Genomic DNA, 23291 nt, shown 5'->3' on the forward strand with positions numbered 1-23291 from the left:
AAAGAATACTGTTTCAGTATTTACCGTAAATATTGCCTGGGCATTTCCAATGTATCTAACGCAGCTGTTAATTAAATATCGGTAACATGCATAAGACAGAGGAAATTCGCGTTCCCTGTGATAAGCGTCGGAAGAACCAAACTGTCATAACAGATTTCTGTTGGCGATAAATTCGAGCACCAACTGTCAATTAGAAACAAAGAAATCATTGTCCTAATTATCATATTACTGAGCAGCTGCTGCAGAATGCTTCATTTTAAAAGCTTAAGATTTTGCTCCTGAAGTATTTTTGTAAATCGGCAACGTTCCGGATTCGAGCGGTGCTCTAAATTAGCTGCATCGTTTCTAAAACGAAAGCTGTTTACTGCGTTTTAGACTGAGAAATTCGTCACGGTCACTACAAAAAGGTAAGCAGGGCTCTTTAATCGACACCTTGTGCTTTAAAGTAGCTTTTTTTGCAAAATGGCAACCAAAGACTTGTTATCTGTCTTATATTATTTTAAACCTTCGTTTGTTGAAAAGGAAAGACGGCGATTTCGTAAACAAACCAGGAAAATGCCTTGTAATAGTGGAGTGAACTATTCAACGATGGCAATAGCCTTGTTTAGTGCAACTGATTGTCTATCGTGCTTGAATATTTACAAGAATCAACACGAAAAAAGAACAACAATTGTAAAAAAAAATTGACACAGTTTTGAAGGAAACTGTAGAACATTAAGACAGCTTTCACGTTAGATTGCATGGCGAATATGTCAAGGAAAAAACAAACCTAAAAGCTGATATTTCTGAGTGAATGCCAAACAATATTTTCCTGCCAAAACTGATTACAGCGATACCAATGTAAGGCCACAATGTTAATTATAGATTAAGCCTTTTCTACAGAAATTATCTCACCAAAAAAATTACTCTTCTTTTATTTTTCAACAGTTAGGTACAAGTAAAAATTACATTTAAGGCAGAAATTGTATTGACACAGTTTTTGCTAAATTTACTTTCAGCGCAAATAATATATTTTGCAACTGGGGTAACAAATTATATCAAGATATACCGTCGAGACTGTGTAATAAACATTGGTACTTGGCAAACATGTGAAGAAACCCCCGCTGGAAACGCCAATGTTATCTTACATTTATATGAAAAAGATTCTCTCAGTATAATTCATGTGCTCTATCAAAATAAGTAACTTAGGTGGCTGAACTTAACAGATTACTTTACGAGTATCAGCTGCTAGATTCAGTATGACCACATATAGTTTGGTTTCAAGATGAGGAGAGAAGAAACAATTCTTTTTCGAGAAAAGATTCTAATCTACTGTTAGCCCTTAAGGTTCATACAGCAAGAAATCGTATAATTGATAATTTCTCAGCCCTAACTGAATAATGTATTGGAGTCTGTTCACAAATGTACGCATAGAAAACCAATATTTTTACTAGCATCGCAACATGCATAGTAAACTGTCTTCTTTTCCTCCCCTTTGCTAGGCTAAAAAAAAGCTAAAATCCAATATTTTAGAAACGTAGAAACGTCCCCGGCTAGGGATCGTTTGGCCTACGTGAGGGACGGGGGAGTTGGTTAGACATCTGATGTCAAACTTGTTAAAAAGACTGAAAATTAAGCAAAAAAATTGACAGAATTTACAAGGCGCTGAATGTTAAAGCAAGTTCTATCTTCTTCCTTGTTGTTTCAGTATGGTAACTTTGAAATCGATAATCTGTTTTAAACCATAGCATTTAACTAAACAGTTTTATCAAATCAATTTATATTGCCGCTAACAGAAAATATTAACGTGAGAAATTCTTCATTGCAGAGGTGTGGGTTTAACATCTAATTTGATGTTAATGACAGAAACATTAGCTAATCCATGAATACGTGTTTGTTCCATTAACAGTTTTTCGTTTCTTTATCGATGTTGTGTAAACTGCTGTACTTTTTTTTACTTTTTTTTTTCTTAGTAAAAGGTTCACCGATTAAATTTCAGTGATATTACGATCGTAGAGCTCTTAGAAGCCTGGATCAGTTTTACAACAAACAAAATTTAATAGCTAATATGTTTGAACAATAATATTTATTCCTATGAAAACTTTGGTTTCATTACTTACATACAAGACTTCGTACAAAAAGTAATGATTTTTCAATAGATTTATTTTGTTTTGTTTTTTTACTTGTCTATTGAAAGATGCAATGCCTTTAAACACATAGTTTAGATTTAAGACTAAATAAACCTCACTCAGAAAAAAAAAAGTCACTGATCTAGGTTAAGGAGAAAATGAAGGCTACTATAATAACTGTTTGTTCCATTAACAGTTTTTCGTTTCTTAATCGATGTTGTGTAAATTGCAGTTCTTTTTAAATGCTAGACTTTTTCTAAGTACCGGATTAAATTTCAGTGATAATGCGATAGTGGAGCACGTAGAAGGCTTGGGTAAGTTCTACAACAAACAAAATTAATAGCTAATGTTTTTAACGATAATATTTGCCCTTTTAGAATCTTTGGTTCCTTTTAGTACTTACGCACAGGACTTCCCCGAAACAAACCCACAAAAGGTTTTTTTTAACAATATACTCATTTTATTTTTGTTTTTTGTTTTGTTTTTGCCTTCTGCCGGAAGACACACTGTTTTAGAAACATGTTTAAGATTTTTGTCTAAATAAATGTCACTCAGTCAATTTAGTGACTAGGTCAAGAATAAAATAAAGGCTTTTTTCAAAAAAGTACATCAATGTTTTCACTTCCCCTAAAACTAAAAATTTCATACTTGAAACAACGTTTATTTGTAGTGAACGATTTAAGGAGACCGTCGTGATGGTGTTGCAAATGGCGTCGAGAAACAAAAATGGCGGAATCTTCTATCATTTAGTTTTGAACAGTTTTTTTGTCTATTTCAATTCATTCTAAACAATATGTACTCTGATTGAAAATTTGGCCCATTTCGTTTGCTCTATTAATTGTTCTACAAACGCAAATCAAACTGAAATGGCGAATAAGAGCGCCTAAAGTGATAACGACTGCAGTATTAAAAAGATTAGCTTTAGAGACTAACAGAGCTTAAATAACAGCATTTCCGGCGCATTTTATTCAATTCATTCATAAGCATTATGTATATTTTCTACATCTCTTTAAAATACCACTGTCAATCATGCGCATGCGCGGTCAGGCGAGAGAAAAGAAAAAATTATTAACTAGATGATATTCTGTTGCCAAATGTAAGAAAAAATAAAAGCCTAGAATTTTTAGAAAATTACCAGACGGTACATAAATTTTAATATTTATGGAAATTGGTAAATTGTTAATGGTTAAAAGGCACATGTTTTAAGAACTTCTTGGGGAAAAAAATCTCTTTCTATTACCATGGCCAAGCTGGTTCAATCAAATTTGGAAAAGCCTGTTGAAAGTTATTCATAAATTGAAGACAGACATCTTGTTTTACTTTCTTCATGCAGCTGGTAATTTTGCTTTTATGTTATAACGTCTCAAATGTAAAAGATCTTTTTTTAGAAAAGGAAAAAGTAATATTACAGTAACTTCTATCAGATATGATCTAATCTCATCAGTTCTTATTAACAAAGAGCTTAATTTTGAACTTTGGCAGTAATTGCCTGCGTTTCTCATAACACCGTGTACATTTATAAAATACGTATTCTAAGATAAGCTGTACATAAGAAGCGCCGAAAGTAGACATAGATATAGAGAAATTAAAACGCGTCTGATTTTTTGACATTTTGTATTAACAAAGCCACTATTTTGAATTTTCCGACATTCGTTTACTGTTTATATTTGCTTTGTAGTGAGTGCGGTCTGCCCGACCCATCATCTCAACAGAAAGGCGCAAAATTATATCTTTACTTTCAAAGGAGAAAGGCCGAACAGTTGTGGGGAAAAGAAAAGGCTTTGTAAATATTTCAAATTGAAACAATGATTTTAATTCTTTCATTATTAATTTCCAGGCTTTGCCACGAAGACAGTCCTTCTGCCTCAAGACATTCAGAATAAAAGTTTTTTCTGTTTTTATAAAGCTAGAAAGCATATGTCGAATTCTGTTAATTATTGTTTTCAATAAAATTGCTTATATGGAGACCTATTCGCTTAGTTTCATTTCCTTGAAAAAGCGGATAAAATAGTCTAAAAACTAGACATTGCCAAGCAATTAAAATTTGTCTGCTTGAAGACAGTTAAGTGCCTGAAGGTTTAAAACTAAAAAAATCTAAATGTGTGGATGCGGTTGTTTCATTGGAAACATATTCGACCGTTAGTCGGTCAGTACAGCAAATATAAAACCATCTGTAACTTTGTCTACTCATTGTTTTTAGAAAATACTTCCAATTTGACACTTTTCATCTACTGTTATAACTAGGAATCGTTCCGTATTTTTCCAGTGCTATTTCTTAATCATCTCATAGTGTTGTTCTTGGAAAAACGGATGAAAACATCATCTGAAAGAAACTAGACTAAACCTAATTAAAAATTCCTCTACGAGGGGCACATTTACTTCCTGAAGGTCTCAAACTAAGCTCTGAGAATAAGTGTATGGGCAAAAGTTTTCTAAAAGAAGACATGTTCTCAAGTTAGTCGGTAAGTGTAACCGGTATAAATAATCTGCAGCTTTTTTTGTAGTTGCTGTAGGAAATTTTTGTGACTCAAAAACTCTCATTCGCTTTTTAAAGATGGAGGTTGTTTAGTATTAGAAATAAAAAATCCAACAAGAATTGAATTTATTAATGTACTTCATGACTAATAACTTTTAAAGAAGCGTCTTGAAAATGTTTTCTAAATTTGTCAAACAGTTGCCTTTTTTGTCCTTTTTTAGCCTTTTCATGCTTTGCTATCTATTTTTTGACATTTTCTCCGTTTTATTCTCAAGGATGTACCGTGCATCTCAAAAAGGGACATTATATTTATCGCGAAAAAGCACGTTTATATTCATAATAATTTTTTCTTCATTGTATGCTTATGTATTCTATGGTATGGTGCTGTGCCTCGATCAAAACTAAACTAAAGCTACATGAATTAACAACTATACACGGTTAAAAGCACCGACTTATATAAGATATATTGCAAGATTTCACAGACAGATAATTAATATCAAGCACGTGAAGGTTAATTTTGAAATCGACTGAGCACAACGCCTACAAGCTCTGACTTAATTACATAGTTTCCTCTCAGGTCATCAGTAACTTTATTTTCATGATTGAGTACCTGATCATGTATTGATAATTCGTAACAGAAGTTAGATTTTGATCAAATGACAAGGTCTAGATTATTTCAGTGTAATAAAACAGAAGTCTAGCTTGGCTCAACGTTTTCATCACAAAGCTTTTTAACAGACAGACCTCAAATTTTCTAATGCAATTTCATGTTTTGACCTCCATATCTCTTAAGTGTAAACTGATCGACTGGTTAACGGCTAAGATGCGGCGACCAGAATATTTAAATGACAGCTGAAAAAAGTCAAAAACATTAACTGACAACTGAAAAACTGGCTCAAAAGGACCTTTGTGTCTCCCCACCGAAATATTCTTAAGTAATAGTTGTTTAACAGGATAAGCATATAAAGCGTGCAAGTCAATATAGCGTGCAAGTTAATAAAGCGATACTCTTTGCACGCAAAACGAGCCTATGAAACAGTACATGTTAGGCACGTACCGCGTGATAAGAACTAGGAACCTATACATTCTGTATGCTTTACGTTCCAATAATGATTTATTGAATATGATGAAGTAGTTTTCTTTTAACTTCAGACATGCAGCAGCTGTGTCTTATTTCAGTTGCTTTATTTACGATCCATCAACATCGCTCACAGTTTCAAGTTGACGGAGGATGCCCAGCAAGCGAAAAGAACGGAAAGCAGGACTGGCGTTTTGCTGTGTTTGAACGCAAAGAAAAAGGTACATTAATACTCAGTTGTGTATAAAATCTACACAGAGCCTTACTGGCCAAGTGCTTAGCACGTTTGAGTTTTGTCAAGAAGCCTGAGTTCAAGAACTGGCCACAGTCATCGTGTCGAGTCCTCGGACAAGACAGTTTACTCTGACAGTGCATCTTTCCACCTTGTAATGTATACATTTGCATTTTGTTGAGCAACACAACAGATTAGTCTTGAGTAAGAGCCGCAGTTCGGGAAAGGAGCCCTTTCTACACTGGACTCGAGAAATGGATCCTGTATACGTAATGAATAGATTTAAAATGGATTGAACCCATTTCTGTGGCCACTTCTTATGTTCTCTGTTTTTTATTTCTCTCAGGCATTTTTCGCAGTTTTCTCTATTTTTGAGTTGGAAGGGATAAAAAAACACTTAATGACTGACCCCACTGAGGATCTCGGGGAAACAAAACTCACTGTTTCCCGTGGGGCCAGTCATTAAGTTCTTATGGATACCTTGAAACCTGTCGTGATCATTGCTCTGTCCTTTCCTTCAACAGGTAAAGCACTCAAAAATCACGTTTTCGACTCGAAAATTGTTCGTTCAGAAACGGAATGTACTTTAACCTGTCTACTGAATGCGCAGTGTGAATCGTTCAACTTCCAAGACAACAGTGTGGGTGCCCGCCATATTTGCGAACTCAACGATCAGACAAGATTGACAAAATCACATGACTTACTGCAGCGAAATGGTTTCTCGTACTACGGCTCTGAATTGGTGAGAAAGTAAATAAGATTGCCATACCTCGACATGCATCTGTCTTATAACGAATACCTTTGCAAGCTCTTTCTTCTCTTCCGACAGTTACCTAGACTAGTAATATAACTTTCCCTTTGAGGTGGTGAACGGCCGATTACACTTAAGGCGGCTCAAAACGGTTTATAATACTTTCCAAGACTTAGATTTCGATGGGTTTTTTTTTATTACTCTTGATCAGTTGATGCTACAAGCATGGTATCAAAAAGCCTGCCCAACATTTGGTTAACACGTTGGTATCATTTTCGTGACACAACTGTCACAACATATAGCAATAGTATTACCTGCTAAAAACACCCTTAATTATAGTCTAGTGATAGTCTTGGAGACTGCTGGAAACTGTTTTTAATTCACTTTAACAGTACTTGAGCTTAAAAAGAGGTTTCCTTGCACACATCCCTTGTCACGTGTTCATAATGAAGTCCGATTTTCGTAAACGTACTGACATCCGCGTGCTTATTTTTTAACCTTTACAAACAGTGTAACCATGCATTTGTTGTCATAGAAACCGTGCTTAAACGTGATTTGTCAGAACGGTGGAACATGCCAGCCAGTGTTTGACAGTATAGAGGCCCCCTTCTGCTGTCAATGTAAACAACGCTACGTGGGTCAACACTGCCAACATCTTAAGGGTAAGGATTAAAAATTAGTTATTGCCGTTTACCTTTACAAGATTGCAATCAGTTATCGTGGAATTTAGCAGATGAACTCCAATATTTAAAGATAGGTGGCGCGGTGGCTTAAAATGGTTGCTTTCAGGACTACAGATCGAGCTCTGGACGCACTCGACAATGCGTTCTTGGGTAAGACACTTAACTCTCAAAGTGCCTGTCTCCACCCAGGGGTATAAATGAGCACCGAAAGCCTGGAATTGAATATTGGTGCGAAGACCGACTTTGTGATGGATTGGCATCTCATACAGGGTGAAGTAGAAAACTCGAAAACGTAACGGTTCATTTAGCCTTCAGTCTTATTAAAAACAAGTGATTCCAAATTAACATTTGCCTTTCCTGAATTTAAATACATTGTAACTATAACGATATTTGTAATGAGAAAACTAAAGAGGTTGTCCAGTGTTGCTTTGTTACATGTAATAGTCTTAAAAATACTCCAAGTTGCTGCTTCCAGAAGTACTCCGCATGTTTCGTTCGGAACGGAACATCGGAACTGTCTTTGATATTTACTCATTCCATGACTCGATTCTCATCGAAGAATATAATTAGGAATAGAATAAAATTAGTAATGTCGAGGGCCATTTCTTTAGGTGGGTTTGCCGATTGCGGAAAAACTCTTACCATTATGGAACGATTATCTCAACCTTTTTTGTCCAGCAAATGTTAAGAAGTCACCCGTGCTTTTCTCCATAGATAGTCCATGCAATCTATCCTTTAGGCCTCCCCTTCTTATCGATGATAACAATTTTCAAGATATCTCTCGGCAGGTTTCCGTTTTACCAGTAGCAGTTCAGGAGATCACGCCTCTGTCCCAGTTAAGGGAAACATAGAGATGACGTCATTGACTGTTTGCCTTCGATTCAAAGCCAGTCAAGTTGAATATGGAATAAGCACCCCGGTGTCATACGTCACCGGGGATTTCACTGCTGCTTTGCAGTTTCTTGCAAATAGAACGACAAGGGTTTATGTTAAAGATCAATACAGGTAACTTAATCTTTGGTAACCCCCATTTTTGATTATCCAATTGTATGGAGCACAAAGTTTAAAAAAGTGCTTCGAGCAGGTTCAGAGCTACCTAAGATATTTGAAAAATGATGGTGGTTATGAACCATCTGCTATCTTTTTGTAACTTGGGAACCTCTTGCGTCACAAAAATGACCATGATTTGTTTGCCAATGACTTATTTTGACAATCTTGTGATGTTTTCAGTGATTTTCTTTATGTGTCTCTATTGGACGATACCTGGCATCACATATGTTTCACGTGGGAAAGCATTGGCGGAAATCTCTCGTTATATACAGACGGACTTCTGATTGGACAAAAGCAGAGTGTACATCCGGGACTGACCTTAAACAGCACAGGGTCGTTGGTAATTGGACAGCTTCAGAAAACCATTGGCGGGCAATTTTACTTGAATGAATCTTTTCTCGGAGATGTTGCAGACGCGAATGTTTGGAAAGATGAGTTGACTCAGGCTGTTATAGAAAAACAGTCAGATGTTTGTTATGGTCAATGGGGAGACTTACTTGATTGGTCTGTATTTTCAAATGGGTCGTTACAGTTTCACAAGGAAGCCGATAGTATTCCTTCAGAATGTTCAGGGTTTGGTGAGTATCAATCAATCAGTCAGTCAGTCAATCAATCAGTCAGTCAGTCAGTCAATCAGTCAATCAATCGATGGATGGATCGATCAATCAATAATCAATTAATCAATCAATCAATCAATCAATCAGTCAATCAGTCAATCAGTCAATCAGTCAGTCAGTCAGTCAGTAAGTCGGCCAGTCAGTCAATCACTTAGTCAGTCAGTCAGTCTGTCAGTCAGTCAATCAATCAATCAATTAGTCAGTTAGTCAGACAATCAGTCAATCAATCGATGGATGGATGAATCAATCAATAATCAATCAATCAGTCTGTCAGCCAGTCAGTCAGTCAATCAATCAATCAATCAATCAATCAGTCGATCGATCACTCATTCAGTCAGTCAGTGAGTCAGTCAGTCCATCAGCGAACCAATCAATCGAACGACTGAAAAATAGACTCCTCGATGGCTCGATCTCTCGATCAATTAATCGATCAGATCAACGATTTGATCGATCAATGAATCAATGAACCAGGAATAATTCATAACTAACTAAGTGATTAATTAGTCAATTAACTAATTTGTTAGTAATTGCATCAATTTTCACCACGTAGTAAAAAGCGATCTACTAAGCCAGGGTTATTATAAGGAATACTAGGACATGAAAGTAAATTAAAAAACAAGGCAAGAACATCAGAAGATAAATTTCCTCTCGGATTGGTATGTTATCAGCTCACGGAATGGACAAACACTGTTTTTCAAACGCGGTTTTTTAGTGGCAAACCTTGACTAAACCAGGGCTTCCTTATCACCCACAAATTGACGAAGAAAGAACATCTTATACTAACCATTTAAACTAAAAACGTTTTTGTTTTTGTTTTTTGTCAAATTGTTGTGTTCTATATTCCCAGATCCTTTGACAAACTACGATCTCGAATTTCCGAGGAAGACTGACGACGACTATGTTCTGGGTCCCAGGCTTCCAGTGCTCTCGGCTTTCACTGTTAGTTTCTTTGTGAGCTTCACGCACCCAGGAGACAAAACCTACATAAACTACTTTGGCAAGGGACACTTGAATGAAATATTTATTCACGAGAGAAAGAAGCACTTTACAGTTCGCATCAGATCAAAACCCAGGTAGAATATCAATTCTCTTGGATGACTGGACATACGTAAATACTTTGGGGCTAATTATGAGAATTCAGTTGTACATCAAGACATCATAAGCTCTGTCGATAACTTTCCTTGACCTCATTACTTGTCTAAAAAATTCAGAGAGATTGGGAAAATTGAGGCTGGCTTTTGGGAAGGTAGTTGAGAGTTTTTATTCTATTGCACTCCAGGTCGCACAACTTCGTTGTTTCACCTGACGGTCTATGGCACCATGTTGCTGTGACGTGGGAAAATATCAACGGGACTTATGAGATATTCGTGGACGGCCAGCTAAAGGAAAAAGGACACGGCCTGCAGAATGGAGCCTTGATCAGAAACGGGGGACACATAATTCTTGGAAATGACAAAGATAGTTCTGGTTTTCAAGAGAGAGACGCTTATAAGGGAAATATTTCTCGAGTGAATTTCTGGGACTACGTGCTTCCGAGGAAAACAATTGTGTTACTTTCCAAACGCTGCGGGAAAGAAAATGGCGAGTTAGTAGCTTGGAAGGACTTTAGGGCGGGGACTTTTCATGGAGTGATCAACATCCGGGAGCCTTCATCGTGTAAGAGGCTCCAATGAGAAAAGAGGCACGTGCGATACCGGCCGAGTTTTATAAATCTGCCTTGTCTCAAGGAAATTATCTGTAAAATCTAAAAGTACACAAGTATGCGATGTCTCATCAAAAGATGACGAAACGAAAAATGTCACGCTTGTAGATCATGTCATGTCGGACAAAGGTTACCCGTTGAGTATCCAGGCCTTGTGTTCATGAAGCCACGATATCAACTTGGCATTCTTCGTTAATTATCGCACAAGTTCACCACGGTCTAATATTATTTTTATTAGCTATAGGTATTGCGACCTTTTATGAATTTATGGGACACGGTTAAAAACTTTAAAAGAACTTGATACTTACGCCTTGGCGCAAGTGCAAGTGTAGACTGTTTTTATTGGTTCAATTTCAAACTTTGGTTATTGGTTCAAGTTTAAACTTGGTCTGAAACCTGGAACAAGTCGTAGAGGCAAAAGAAACTGCAGTAAGCTTTTTTTATATACCATTAACGCTCTAGTAAACAATAATGATACTGAAAGTGAAGAATGATCATCGCATTCTTCACTTTCATCTACAACCGCAGTTCATATATGAATTATTTCATATAAACTTCACAATAATGATACTATTATAATAAAATACTTCTTAAGCACCATAATTCAGAAAGTGTAATGGCGCTCTTTGAGATGAGTCGATTAGGAGGGTGGGGTGGGGTGAAGGCGATTATTTCAAATGGAAATTGAGCTGGACATATGTTAATAGCAAGTGTTAAATTGTAGACACAGGTAGCAATAAGACAAGGTTGCAACGATGGATGAATGACTCAAAAAGCAGTCCTCCATTTCTTGATCAGAAACTGCTTGACGTTTAAATGCCCCCGTTTAAATGACAGGTGAAAAATTTTAGGGGAGAGATGAAAATGCCCAAACTGATAACTTCTATTCAACTGACAACTCGCAAATGGCTTGTCACCATTTTAACAGACAACTCATAAATGGCCCAAAACCTTACTAAAACGGACAATTTGACACAGGATTCTTCTAAAATGATAAATGCTTAATCTATGGGAGTGTAAACCGAGTATATGTAGAAGTTCTAAGGGCAAATTCAAAACGCCATTTGGAGAAATATCACATGCAAATTCTAGCATAGCACGTGACGTTCAAATACCTAAAGAATAATAAATGAAATTAAACGTCACACTTATGACCTCAGGATGGGCATGCGCAAAAGATGTCAAGTAGAACAAGAAACTGCCAACCAGTTAGTCGCTTCAAAGAAAGTCGAACACATTTCCCCTCTATACCGGCGGGAAAAAAACATTCACAAAGAGAGACCCTTTGCATGAATGGGGCCTAACTTTCAATAACAATACTTAATACATCTTTAGCCTGGTACTGATGTTTCCAGACAAAGGATTTTTCACATGAATGTGAGGCTTAGGATGTATAAGTATTGTTATTCAAATTTAGGCGCAATTTATGCAAAGGGTCTTTCGCACTGTGACAACATAACTGTGACTTCCTTTAACTCAATACTGTTAGCAGTGGTGTAAACAGCGGGTGAGACTATCGAAGTATTTGAACATTGAGCCAATTTAATCAAATACAGTCTAAACCCACAACTAACAATTTTTCTTATTGACTGCTTCCATTGAGCTTATCGTCATGGTAACGCAGTTGATTGACACCTCTCAGATGTTTAATGCTGCGGCCATGGCCTTAATGGCAGCAAATGTCTCCATTCCAGTTGGCATGATCTGATCGGCTGGCAGAAGAAACCCATATGTACCTTTGTCTCTCAATTCCAGTGCAAATGTATACGTCGTTCCCAAAGTTTTGTAAACCCAATCTTTTGTGCCTCCCGAATTTGCGTCTGAAAAGACAAACCACTATTATGCGGGTAAAAAACGCTAGATTTACTACGTAAGTAAGTAAGCAAGCCAGCAAGTAAGCAAGGAAGGCTTTACTTAAAGAGGGTTTACACTAAATAGCCAAGGCTAACAACCTTGTGGTCCTCTATAATACTCATTACAATTTCGATGGCACCAAAAATTGAATTAAATAAAAAATACTATACATATAAATACAAGATATAACTATACATGTCCGAAATCTTAATTTACTATTATTATTATTATTATTATTATTATTATTGTTATTATTATGAAAAGCAAGATTAAATAATGGTTATATGCTATATTATTATATGGCTGTGACTCACAAGGACTGGGAAATACCGAATTCACGAATTTGATTGGCTGAAATCGATATTGAAAGCGGTCTAGATTTTTCCATCTAGACCGGAATCTAGAGCGGTTGCATTTTGCGGTGAAAAAGTTGCAAACTAAAATGCAAAAATGTTGACTATTTTGTTCTAATTAACAATTAGACCCGTTCGCGTCATGGGCTATTGACCCGTGGCCCTTGAGGGCGAAGGATCTAATTGTTTTAGTATCACCCAACTAGTCGGACAGAAAAGGCAATAATAAAGTTAGCAAATGCCAGTTGAAGAAATATTTATTTGGGAATAAAACAAAAGAAAGCGTCACGCTCGATTGTGCCAATTTCGCTACTCGACGACTATTACTAATAGTCCTCTAGTAGCGTAGCCAATGAAAATGCAGGATTTGCATTAGTCCACTAGTTGGGTGATACTAACAATATTTATTTATGGAAGCCCGATGAGATAAAAAAAAAAGCCCGATGAGATAAAAAGTAAAGAGGACGAGCAAACTTTGGCAAAATTAAGTTCGGCTCATCGCCGTTCGCAAGCAAAATATCAGCTACTACAAACCCGTTACATTAAACGAATTAAATTGTTCTTGTTTACCATATAATATACATCTTATTAACCGAGTTTAGTCGGTCTGTATGGGAGAATCTTGACCTCGGTCGTGTGTACAGACCTCACTGCGTTTGGTCTGTACTCACGACCTCGGTCAAGATTCTCCCATACAGACCTCCTGTTCGGTTAATAAGAGCTAATGAAAGATTCAAATGACCACGTACCAAATAGACCATATCCCATTTCATTTTTTCTTCATTTTCAAAACGAAATCTCATGCCCGGCTTTTCATGCGAAAACGAATTTTATTTTCAAGAAAATGACCGTACAGGTGAAGCAAAAAGCAAGTCGGAATTTCTGTAAGTGGCCTATATATTGTTGTTTAACTATAAGAAATAGAGTGTAAACTAAATTTTTGTCAGAAGGAAACGAATATTTACATATTGCAAACATGGGAATACAATCCTCTGGTTACGATTTGACTCCTGTGAGATACACACAAATTTCAAGCCACGACCACAAAACAAGGTCTTGGTACCTCATAGGGGTTCTTTTCAAAATTTCCGACGAGCACCCCCGTCCATTTTATATGGGAGTCCCCCGCCGGGGATATTTCTTGCTATCGCACTCAAATAAATACAATAAATGTAATTTTTATGAATAATTTTGCTACTCACAAATGATTATAGATGAAGGTCCAACTCTGTAAGTTGTCCTGTATCCGGCGTCATACAGCGCCTTCACAGCTATATTTGAGACACGTTCCTGATGCGAATGAAAGAGATCAAATTAAAATATGCTCTTGCAACGTAGTCAACATGTTGAAAAGGTTTTACCCCTTTTTGTTTTCCTGTTGTACTTGGGGCAGCGTAGCGTGATCGATTTGACCATAGCGCTGGGATCTTACTGATGTGTCACTTACAAGAACTAACTTATTACATAGATATTCCGGGAATTGCCCATTTAGACATTTAAAGATAAGACGTAGCTTGTTAACATTAATTTCATCTTTTGTAATCGGAAAACTCGTCTAATGTTTTCTTTGGATGCCATACTCCAGACTAATCCGCCGTACAGGGACAAAGGCTTTATAGTTGTATCACTGCTTTACAGGAGCTCACTTACGGTATTCTGAGTTATTTTGGCGACATTCAAAATTACCTTTAAGTTGGAGAGACCCTGAAAATGATAATTTACTAAGATGGAAAAACACTAAGGAGATAATAATAAACCATAAAGGAACAAGGATGGTAAAGGATGGAGAATACAAACGACGAACTTGAAAAATTTATGCTAAACTTTCCAAGATGCGGAAACCACGACGTAGTTCTTTAATCAAGAAAGACTCATAGCGGACTTGTTTTCCTTACAGGTTTTCTTTGCGTATGAAACCAAAACAATGCTTCATGTATTGGTGTTTAGCTCTAAAGCAGTAGAAATATCCTCAATTTGCATCCCTAAACGAGAACCGACAAGCGTCTGCGCGAATTTCGCAGCGGAGCATCGTGTCCCTAGAGACCGCGTTACTTTTGGTCAGCAACAAGAATCACGACTTCTAGTCAGACCCGATATTCTGAGCATGCGCAGAGTACTTGTTTTGTATTCCTAGCCAATCAGAATTGTCACATTTGGCAGGAATTCCATGAATCGAGGACTTCCGATGTGGAACCTGTCCAGAGGTCCCGATTCTTTAAAGAAGGGCGGACTCTGGGGACGAGAATGGAGCCCCCGCGGCTTCCAAGCTCCTGAACAACTGCATGGGGCCAGGTCTATAAACCCACCATCTCGTTGTAGTCCTTCGGTAATGTCCTTGTGTAGCCCCACGGAGTCATCCACAACTGGCTATAAGCATGAATATCCATGTAGCCAATCAGGTTATGTCGATTCTTGTAAAGATAACGAGCAACGTTCAACACTTCGATCTCAGAAAATGGACGCCTTCCGTGATAAGTGTCCCTGCACGGATTGGAACTGGTGCCAACACCTGGTAACAATACAGATCACGTCTACGGCCTCAGAGGTTTTTAATATCGTAATTATTAGAGGTCTGGGACCTAGACTAAGAAAAAAAGATCTTTAGCAGTAATTCACTCTGTATATACGTCATGAAAAGTAACAGCTAGTAACGCAATCGCTTTTCAATACTGATGTTGACATTTAGAGATCTAGAAGGCTCTGTAGACGTCAGCAGCGGGAAGCTGTTGCTTTACTAACTATAATAGACACGTAAAGGAAACAGTAAAAGGAACAGCAGTCTTCTCTTTTCTTAGAGTCCAACAAAGACGGGGTTAGCACAAGCCTCCTTCACCAAGGAACTCTACCGTCATGTAAGATAAATAAACCAAGAATGAAACGAGGGAGGAATGGTATCCACGAAGACCGAGAACCTCTATCCCAGTCTCCTCTCCGTTTGCTTACCTCCCCAGTGGGCGTTCCAGTTCCGGTTGGGGTCTGTTCCAATACAAGAACTTCCTGGATTTGGTGATCTTGTCTTCCTCCACATGCGATTCTACGACCATTTAATAAAATATTTGCATTATTAAATAAATAAGACAAAGTACAATATTTAGTCCGGAAGCCATATCAGCCTTAGCTGGTTTTCATACCGGTCCTCTATCCTGGTCGAATTGGAATTTGGAGTGTTGGGTTTTGTGGAGGGAAGAAAACCGGAGTACACGGAGAAAAACCCTCAGAGCAAGGCGAGAACCAGGAACAAACTCAGTCCAGTTATGGCACCGGGCCGGAATCGAACCGGGGCAACATTGGTGGGAGGCGGGAGCTCTCGCCACTGCGCCATCCCTGGCTCTCAAGTGCAAAGTCAGAATGGCTGGACATCGACCAAGCTCATCTCTTAGTATGTCTATGTGTTTGAGTTCATAATTACATAAATAAGAAAGAGGACAATTTCCAGCTATCTTGATCTCGGTCAATAAAGGATTTGTTATATGGCAGCCTGCAACGCAGGCTAAAGTCCAGAGATGAGTTTTCAGTCAAATTTTCATGCCATGTGGTCGTTTGGCAGTGGTCTGGTGACCCAGACCAGACTCTACTGGACCGTGGCTAGTGAAAACAATAAAACTGGCCCGAAAATAAAAACAATACTGACCCCGGTATGACTGAATTCATATCCATCTACATTGAACACTGGCATGATCACCCAGTCCATCTTATCCACCATGGCGGTGACAGATGCATCTTTGCCATAATTGTTAAGCATCTGTTGGTTACAAAAAAGAATTGAGGCTAAGAAATAGAAAATATGTTCTACGTATTTCTATCGAGTTATAGTATAAATCTACTAGCGTTCTATCACGCATGCTGTTCTCTGATTGGCTACGGTAATCACTATCTATTCTGTGATAGATAGGGAGTATCGTAGCGATGTATCCTTGCTAACAAAATGACGGCCGCTTCTTGGCGCTTTCGAAGTGTCTGTGAAGAGGATTTAGATAAAGTTTTGAATGACTAGTAGATTTATACTAAAACAATAGATTATTCGCTCCCTATTTCTATGCGATTTCGCTGCGTCCTCGCCAACTATCACGCGATAGAAATCTCGAGCTCATAATCTAATTGTTTAATAGAAACGCGAGTGGAATTTTGGATATGGGAACACGAGCCAACAGGCGAGAGTTTTCACAGCTTTTTTGAGTTCTCCCAAAACTGTCACGAGTAAACTGAAATTAACTGACAAAAGGCGCATAAATTGAATGACACAGATCAAACCCACTAGAGAATAGACTTAAATTTCATCAATGAACAAACCTGTTTTATTAGGAAAACCCTGTTTTGTTAGGGAACAAATCTGTTTTTTTTTTTTATCAAGGAAAAAACCTATTTTATTAGAGAACAAAACTGTCTTATTTTAGAACTGGTTTTCTTAGAACTGGTTTTCTTAGAAGACAAATCTGTTTTATTAGAGAACAAACCTGTTTTATTAGATAATAAACCTGTTTTATGAGAGAACGAACCTGTTTTCCTTAGAGATTAAACCTGTTTTAAGAGAGAACAAACCTGTTTTATTAGAGAAAAAAGCCATTCTTATTAGAGAGCAAGCCTGTTTTCCTTAAAGAATAAACCTGTTTTATCAAGGAACAAACCTGTCGTATCATGATCATACAAGTAGCAGGAGTCACCCACTCTCTAGCGTGAATTCCACAGTTGATAAAAAAGACTTTCCTTCCAGCCCCTGGATTGGATGAGATCTGAAATTGAAGAGTAAATAAGTGAGCGAGCAAGCAGGCAAGCAAGCAAGCAAGCAACAAGGCTAGTATCCATAGGGGCATGGAGAGAAATCGAGAATTTTATGCGTTCCACTGAATTGTTTTTAACACAGAATACATAACTCTGTATGATGTAATTTACAATGTAATAAAAAAGATTAGAGAAGTATGAGGTTCGTATTTTCGCAAGGAAATCATTAAGTCCATTTAGCACCTTCAAAGAAACGTCCCTTCCATTTCAAAAAGAAATAAGGCTATTTTGTAATAAGTGCGCCTTATTCTAGGAAGCGTCACTTTTAGAACAGGTCCCCCTGTTTCATGATTGGAGCCCAGCTAACACGGTTTAGTTAATTTTTGAGTTGAGGACAATTTCTTTTTCTAGATTGTAGCTGATTGAAGGGCATGATGGCAGATATATCACGAATTATAGACAAATTTTACAACAAAAATTTCTTTGGACTGACTGTCACAAGTATGTTTTCGGTTTTTCAAGGCCCTGCTTATTTTTTTAATTTTTGAATTCGGTTTAAACCCATTTTTCCTCGACTGACATCATTACGTAATTTCCCTTGCTTGGCGTCCCAGAATTTGACATGCGTTGCTTGTTTTCCCGCGCTTTGCACGGGATACATAATATTCCCGCGCACTTGAGAACTTCGACATGATTGGATCTCTACATTTCTATTCGTGTTGGTGCTTGCGATTAAAGAAAACTTTCTGAGAACACCACTGTATCATTAGACTACAAGGAAATACCTTAAGGGCCGAAAGTGTCCTTCCTTCGTATGATTTTCCGATGTCCACTACCATTTTCGCCAGGTGTGGATAAGCAGATGCAAGACGTTGCATTTCGTTTTCAATCTACAAAAAACATAGGTCCGGAATGGATATAAAATTGCCTAATAAGCTTCTTGACAATCAGTAGGGTAAAACGAAGGAGGCTTTTAGTTCTATAGACTGTCAGAAAAGTCCTTCGTCTTGTTAATCACTGAAGAACGACTAGAAACATGCACTATTATTTAAGATACAGGAAGCAGGTCAAAATTAGTCATCATCGAAAGTTTCAGCATGTAACGTTAGTTAAAAGCCACCTCACCAGAAATTTCAAATTTATATGCTTATTTGTCATTTTTCATTATATGCCTCTAATAGTTATGAAATACAAATTCTCTGTTAGTAATAAAAGTGGAACTATTTAACTTAAGGTTTGATTCATGGTTAAGATAAAAATATAGCAGTATACCAGAGAATATTCTTACGAAATAAATCAGCCATATTTTCACATAAAAAAAGAAATCCCATGTAAGAAGGTCGGGGATGCTCGTAGTCTTGCTTAGGGATTTAAATCACGGATTCTGGTCCCACTTTGTGTGTTCAGGACGAAACGCCACCATTTTTAGCTGTCAAGGTATCTTTTAGGGTTCACTCGAAGAAACAGTAATGAAAAAAATGCTCTCATTTCCGTTTTTAGGCTTGATTTCGGGCGGTCTATCTAGTATGGTCTACTAGCACAGGCTCCTTTCCTGATGAGCGGCTGGTAATCGATGCTATTCCGTTTTAAGTGCTATCTTTTAGGGATCAAATAAAGCTCGACCCAGGCCCAGATTGGTCTCCTTAAGCAGTTTAATTCAAATTTTCCGATGAGCATCTCCGCTCTTTTCATAAAGGAATCCCCCCTCGGGTATTCAGTAACGAAATCTTACCTGTGCCAAACGATTGTAGCGTTGATAATCAAATCCCACAGCACGGGCGGTCCTTGGAGGTGGGTTCTCTTTGTCCATCAAGCCTTGTACATCCGGGATCAAAATAGAAAATATAATCCCTTGACTATTCAACAGCTTAGCGAGTCCTGGATAATTTGAGGCTTTCACGTGAATATCGACGCCGCCCCCAACATGGGAGGGGTGGGTCCAGAAGTCCAGGTCCAACTAAAAACGTCAACAAAAAAGTTCGTATAAATGATAATAATAATGATAATAATGATAATAATGATGATAATAATAATAATGCTAATTATAATCATCATCATCATCATCATCATTATAATAAACATATAACTACATTTACCTTCTTGTACCCACCATCTTGAATGCCAGAATTTTTTTGGACGTCAGAAAATCGTCAAAATTGATCACAATAAGTCAATAATAATATTAATGAAAGGAACTAATTAAAGAAAGTCAAGGTGAATTAATCCAAGTTGGAAACATCACGTCAGGTGATCAAACCTTCGCGCACCAACTCTTCTTCATCAATGAATCTTAGAAAGAGCGCTACTTACGTCATCATTGTCTTCAAGTCTTGCAAGAAATTGTAGTTGATCTTTATTTGTTGGAGTTGCACGGACAACGCGGTCCCTAAAAAAGAAACAAACAAACAAACAAACAAACAAATAAGTAAACAAACCTTGTAATGTAGATGATAGGCAATCTGAAGGCGTTACCTTGATTTTATTCAACAACTTCCATTGTTGAATTTAATTTTTAACTCCAAAGGCAAATACATCGTGTTTGATCAGTTTACTCTAAAACAACAAGAGGCCTTCGAAGTATTAATACAAATTGAATGGCCTATTGAAAAAAGCCTTTGCGGAATAAGCAAAAAGGTTACGGATGAATCTTCAAGTACCAAGAGGCTCAAACGTTGCAGTGAGATGGTGATTTCGAAGATTTAGATTATCAGTGAGGCTTGGGAAACGTCGAGATTTCAAATCTTTGGCTAGCAACAACTTAGCAGGGGTGCTTTAGAAAGCCTTGAAGGTCCGACAGCCGAACTGAAAGATTTTGAACAGAATCACACGTCACTATGGACCACAATGCAACATGTAGCAGAGCGTATACTGAAAAGCTTCTCTTGATGGATAAGGATATACAATTAAGAACTTTTGGTGGAATTATAGTTCTGAATTAATAGATCAGCCCTCAACAAATTGAAAAGAAATTAAACTGATCGATCAAATAGTCAACCTTAGTACTCAATCTTCGATTTAAGGCAGTTGCGCGGATTCGAATTCAAACCTAATGTGTTTAAAGATCGTTATGAGAACGCTGGAAGCTAGATCCTTAATCAAATCATCAAGATATATATTTCAGGAAGCCTGAGTACCAAGAGGAACAAGCCAGCAAACAATAGGCTAATGTTTTTGAGTTTACAACTTTTACTCTGATCTCTATCGACTTCTGTATTGACAGAAACATTTTGCTGTAAAACTGTATCTCAATACATCTTACTTACTTACCCTTTGAAGTTTGCAGGTTCCTCGCACAGGCATTTCGCAAGAATGCTGTACAGAAAGGCGAAAATCAAAGCGCGATGCATTTTGAATGTAGATTCAGAGCGCAACAAAGTGCAACAAACTGAAAGAGTACCACCTTTTTTGCCTCAATTGAACTGAAAAGGGGCTAGTTCCTCATGCTTTCAATCACGCGCAGCTAAAAGCAAACAGGCTAAAGAATCATATTTTGATTTCTTTTGTTTTTCAACGTCTCCATTAGCACTGCAGGAGTTTATGTCGTATCTTGTCTGCCAAATCACAACCACAGATGAATGCCTGAATGCTCTTCAAACAAAAGATGTTTGTTTAGTTGGAGCTGATCCCAGTGCTGTTCAATAAACCAGATTCGTTGATATTTAAGTAGCTGTTTCATTCATACCCGCACTTCTAAAAGGAATGGTTTCACTGCGCGGTGCATGTGCAATTAGCAACGTTAGCCCTTTTGATTCCACTGTTTAGAAACAATCCAAAGAGAGCTGAAGACTTTTGCGGGAAATTGTTTTTTTTTTGGAAATTTCGCGGTCAGGGACGAAAGTTTAGCGATAGTGGTGATCATGTCTTCATTAGAATTCGTTTTGCATTCATTTCCTTTGTTTATGAACCAATCAGATGCGACTAGATAACTCGTGTGTGTATCCATAGTAACACCTGCGCCCGTGAGTGAATGCGATGTTCCATAAAAAACTAGACATTTTCTGTGTAAATTCGTCCTTACATTCGGCGATATGTGGGCATCAATTATTTTGATTACGTAAATGTAGTCTGTGATTACTGAACTACATGTGGCTCAGGAAGAGAGCAAAAAAAAAAATTTCATGCTGTCGCTAAAGCTTGGACATGGACATGCGCTGAGGAAATGTTTTGTATCAAATTAGCGTGTCGAAGAACAAAACAAGCAAATACATTGATCTTACAAAATTTCATGTTTTATTACTGAAATTTCGGAAATTTTCTCAGCGCACGACAGTTTTACCAACCCTTGTTCCTCGCAATGATATCGAATATTAGGAAATAAAGGAAATGAAAGATTTAAACGCTAGAGAAAATAGCCTTGAAAATTGATTGAATCTTCGGGTTTGTAATTTATCATTTATGTAAGATTCATGTGGTATTGACCTCATTAATCAGCAATAGTTGATGTTGTCCTTTTCCTGGAATTATTTACTTTTCTGTCTTATTTCCAGTTGTTTTCAGTTCAGTGATCCTTAAAAAAAGCTATATCAGTTGACATCACTGATAAGTAATTCTAACTATATTTTTACCTTACACCTGTTTAAAGAAAAGTGCCGGAGCACTTAAACTAAACATTGCTACTTGGACAAATAATTCTTTTATGTTTGTGCACTTCAGCGGACTCTTTTAACACGTCCTTGAATTAATTTCTGACCTGGAACTTGAAAACAACTTAGTATTCATTTATGGAAAAGCGCGTAGCCAATATTACCGCCTTTCTTCTTCAACAAATTAATATGAAGTTGCTCTGTTTGTAAACCATTGCACGACAATCTTTGTTAAAGGTTTTTGTACATTATTGTGATTTACATATGATTAATTTTACAGAAATGATTCTCATAATATTTCTATTCCTCACGTGTTGTATTTGTACCAGGTACTGAAAGAAAATTAGCGTAAATTACTAAAAGCAACCTTTTAATTATCGGTAAACTTATGGAGGGAAAATATTCAAAACATTCTTCTGCACATGCGCGCGCACTTGTTTGTCATAGTAGTCTGCGCATGAACTTACGTAAGCATCAGACTCGGATCCAGTCGCTTACGTGTTTTTTTGGGGGAGAAGACTGGATACTAGAGTGGATAAAAGAGCGCTGGGTGCCATAGGAAGGTTATACTAATAATAACATTTATAATGCGCAAATGAGTTGACTTCGTTGGAACTTTGACAGTTTCCAGTCTGGACTTACTATAAGGAACGTGTGAAGGGGACAAGTTGACAGTTGCTGGACTGACTTGAGTTATACTGAAGATCTATAGCAATGAACCCTTTTAAGTGAAGAAGTGCGTTTAGTTCTTGATTGTCAGTGTTAGCCAAGTAGAGAGCTCATCTCAGTCAGAGTTACATTCTCTTTTATAAGAATGAATATTTTTCTTTCTTTTTATTCTGCGGACTTTAGGTTGCAATTATTATTGTATACACTCTTAGATTACAAAGTTGAGTACATGTATTTCCGCTAAATAAAACGGATGTGACCAGGAATTAAACGTATCCTGAAATAAAAATGTATGTAGAACTGTATCTGTGTCGTGTTACACGTGCTTTATCGCTTTACTCGCCTTACACGTAGGTTTTACCGTTTTGTTAACTAGTTCTCATAGAAAAAGGAAAAAAAAATTGCTATACTTGTCA

At 37.3% G+C, this 23291-nt stretch overlaps 2 protein-coding genes across 3 annotated transcripts; one reads left to right on the plus strand and one right to left on the minus strand.

Moving 5' to 3' along the window:
- The first annotated feature begins 312 nt into the window (after positions 1-312).
- On the plus strand, positions 313-10668 carry LOC145502789 (uncharacterized). 2 transcript variants are annotated; one of them, XM_081482171.1, is made up of 8 exons: positions 313-407; positions 5737-5883; positions 6419-6636; positions 7181-7307; positions 8117-8333; positions 8559-8956; positions 9843-10068; positions 10275-10668. In XM_081482171.1, the coding sequence occupies exons 2-8, from the start codon at positions 5739-5741 to the stop codon at positions 10666-10668; spliced, it is 1725 nt and encodes a 574-aa protein (XP_081338297.1). In that variant the 5' UTR covers positions 313-407; positions 5737-5738. The 2 variants fall into 2 exon arrangements, with proteins under 2 accessions (XP_081338297.1, XP_081338298.1); XM_081482172.1 differs by lacking the exon at positions 313-407 and having other exon boundaries at positions 5725-5883.
- Positions 10669-12326: 1658 nt separating this feature from the next.
- Positions 12327-21479, minus strand: LOC145502791 (carboxypeptidase B-like). Its single transcript, XM_081482173.1, has 10 exons — positions 20891-21479; positions 19934-20009; positions 19356-19580; positions 18409-18513; positions 17530-17634; positions 16536-16646; positions 15848-15938; positions 15211-15413; positions 14107-14194; positions 12327-12517 (listed from the first exon to the last, which is right to left on the minus strand). Exons 1-10 carry the CDS (start codon positions 20968-20970, stop codon positions 12336-12338), a joined length of 1266 nt encoding a protein of 421 aa, XP_081338299.1. The 5' UTR covers positions 20971-21479; the 3' UTR covers positions 12327-12335.
- Between the last annotated feature and the right edge of the window lie 1812 nt (positions 21480-23291).

Source organism: Orbicella franksi, chromosome 11 (assembly GCF_964199315.1).
Source record: "Orbicella franksi chromosome 11, jaOrbFran1.1, whole genome shotgun sequence".
Taxonomy (NCBI): Eukaryota; Metazoa; Cnidaria; class Anthozoa; order Scleractinia; family Merulinidae; genus Orbicella; species Orbicella franksi.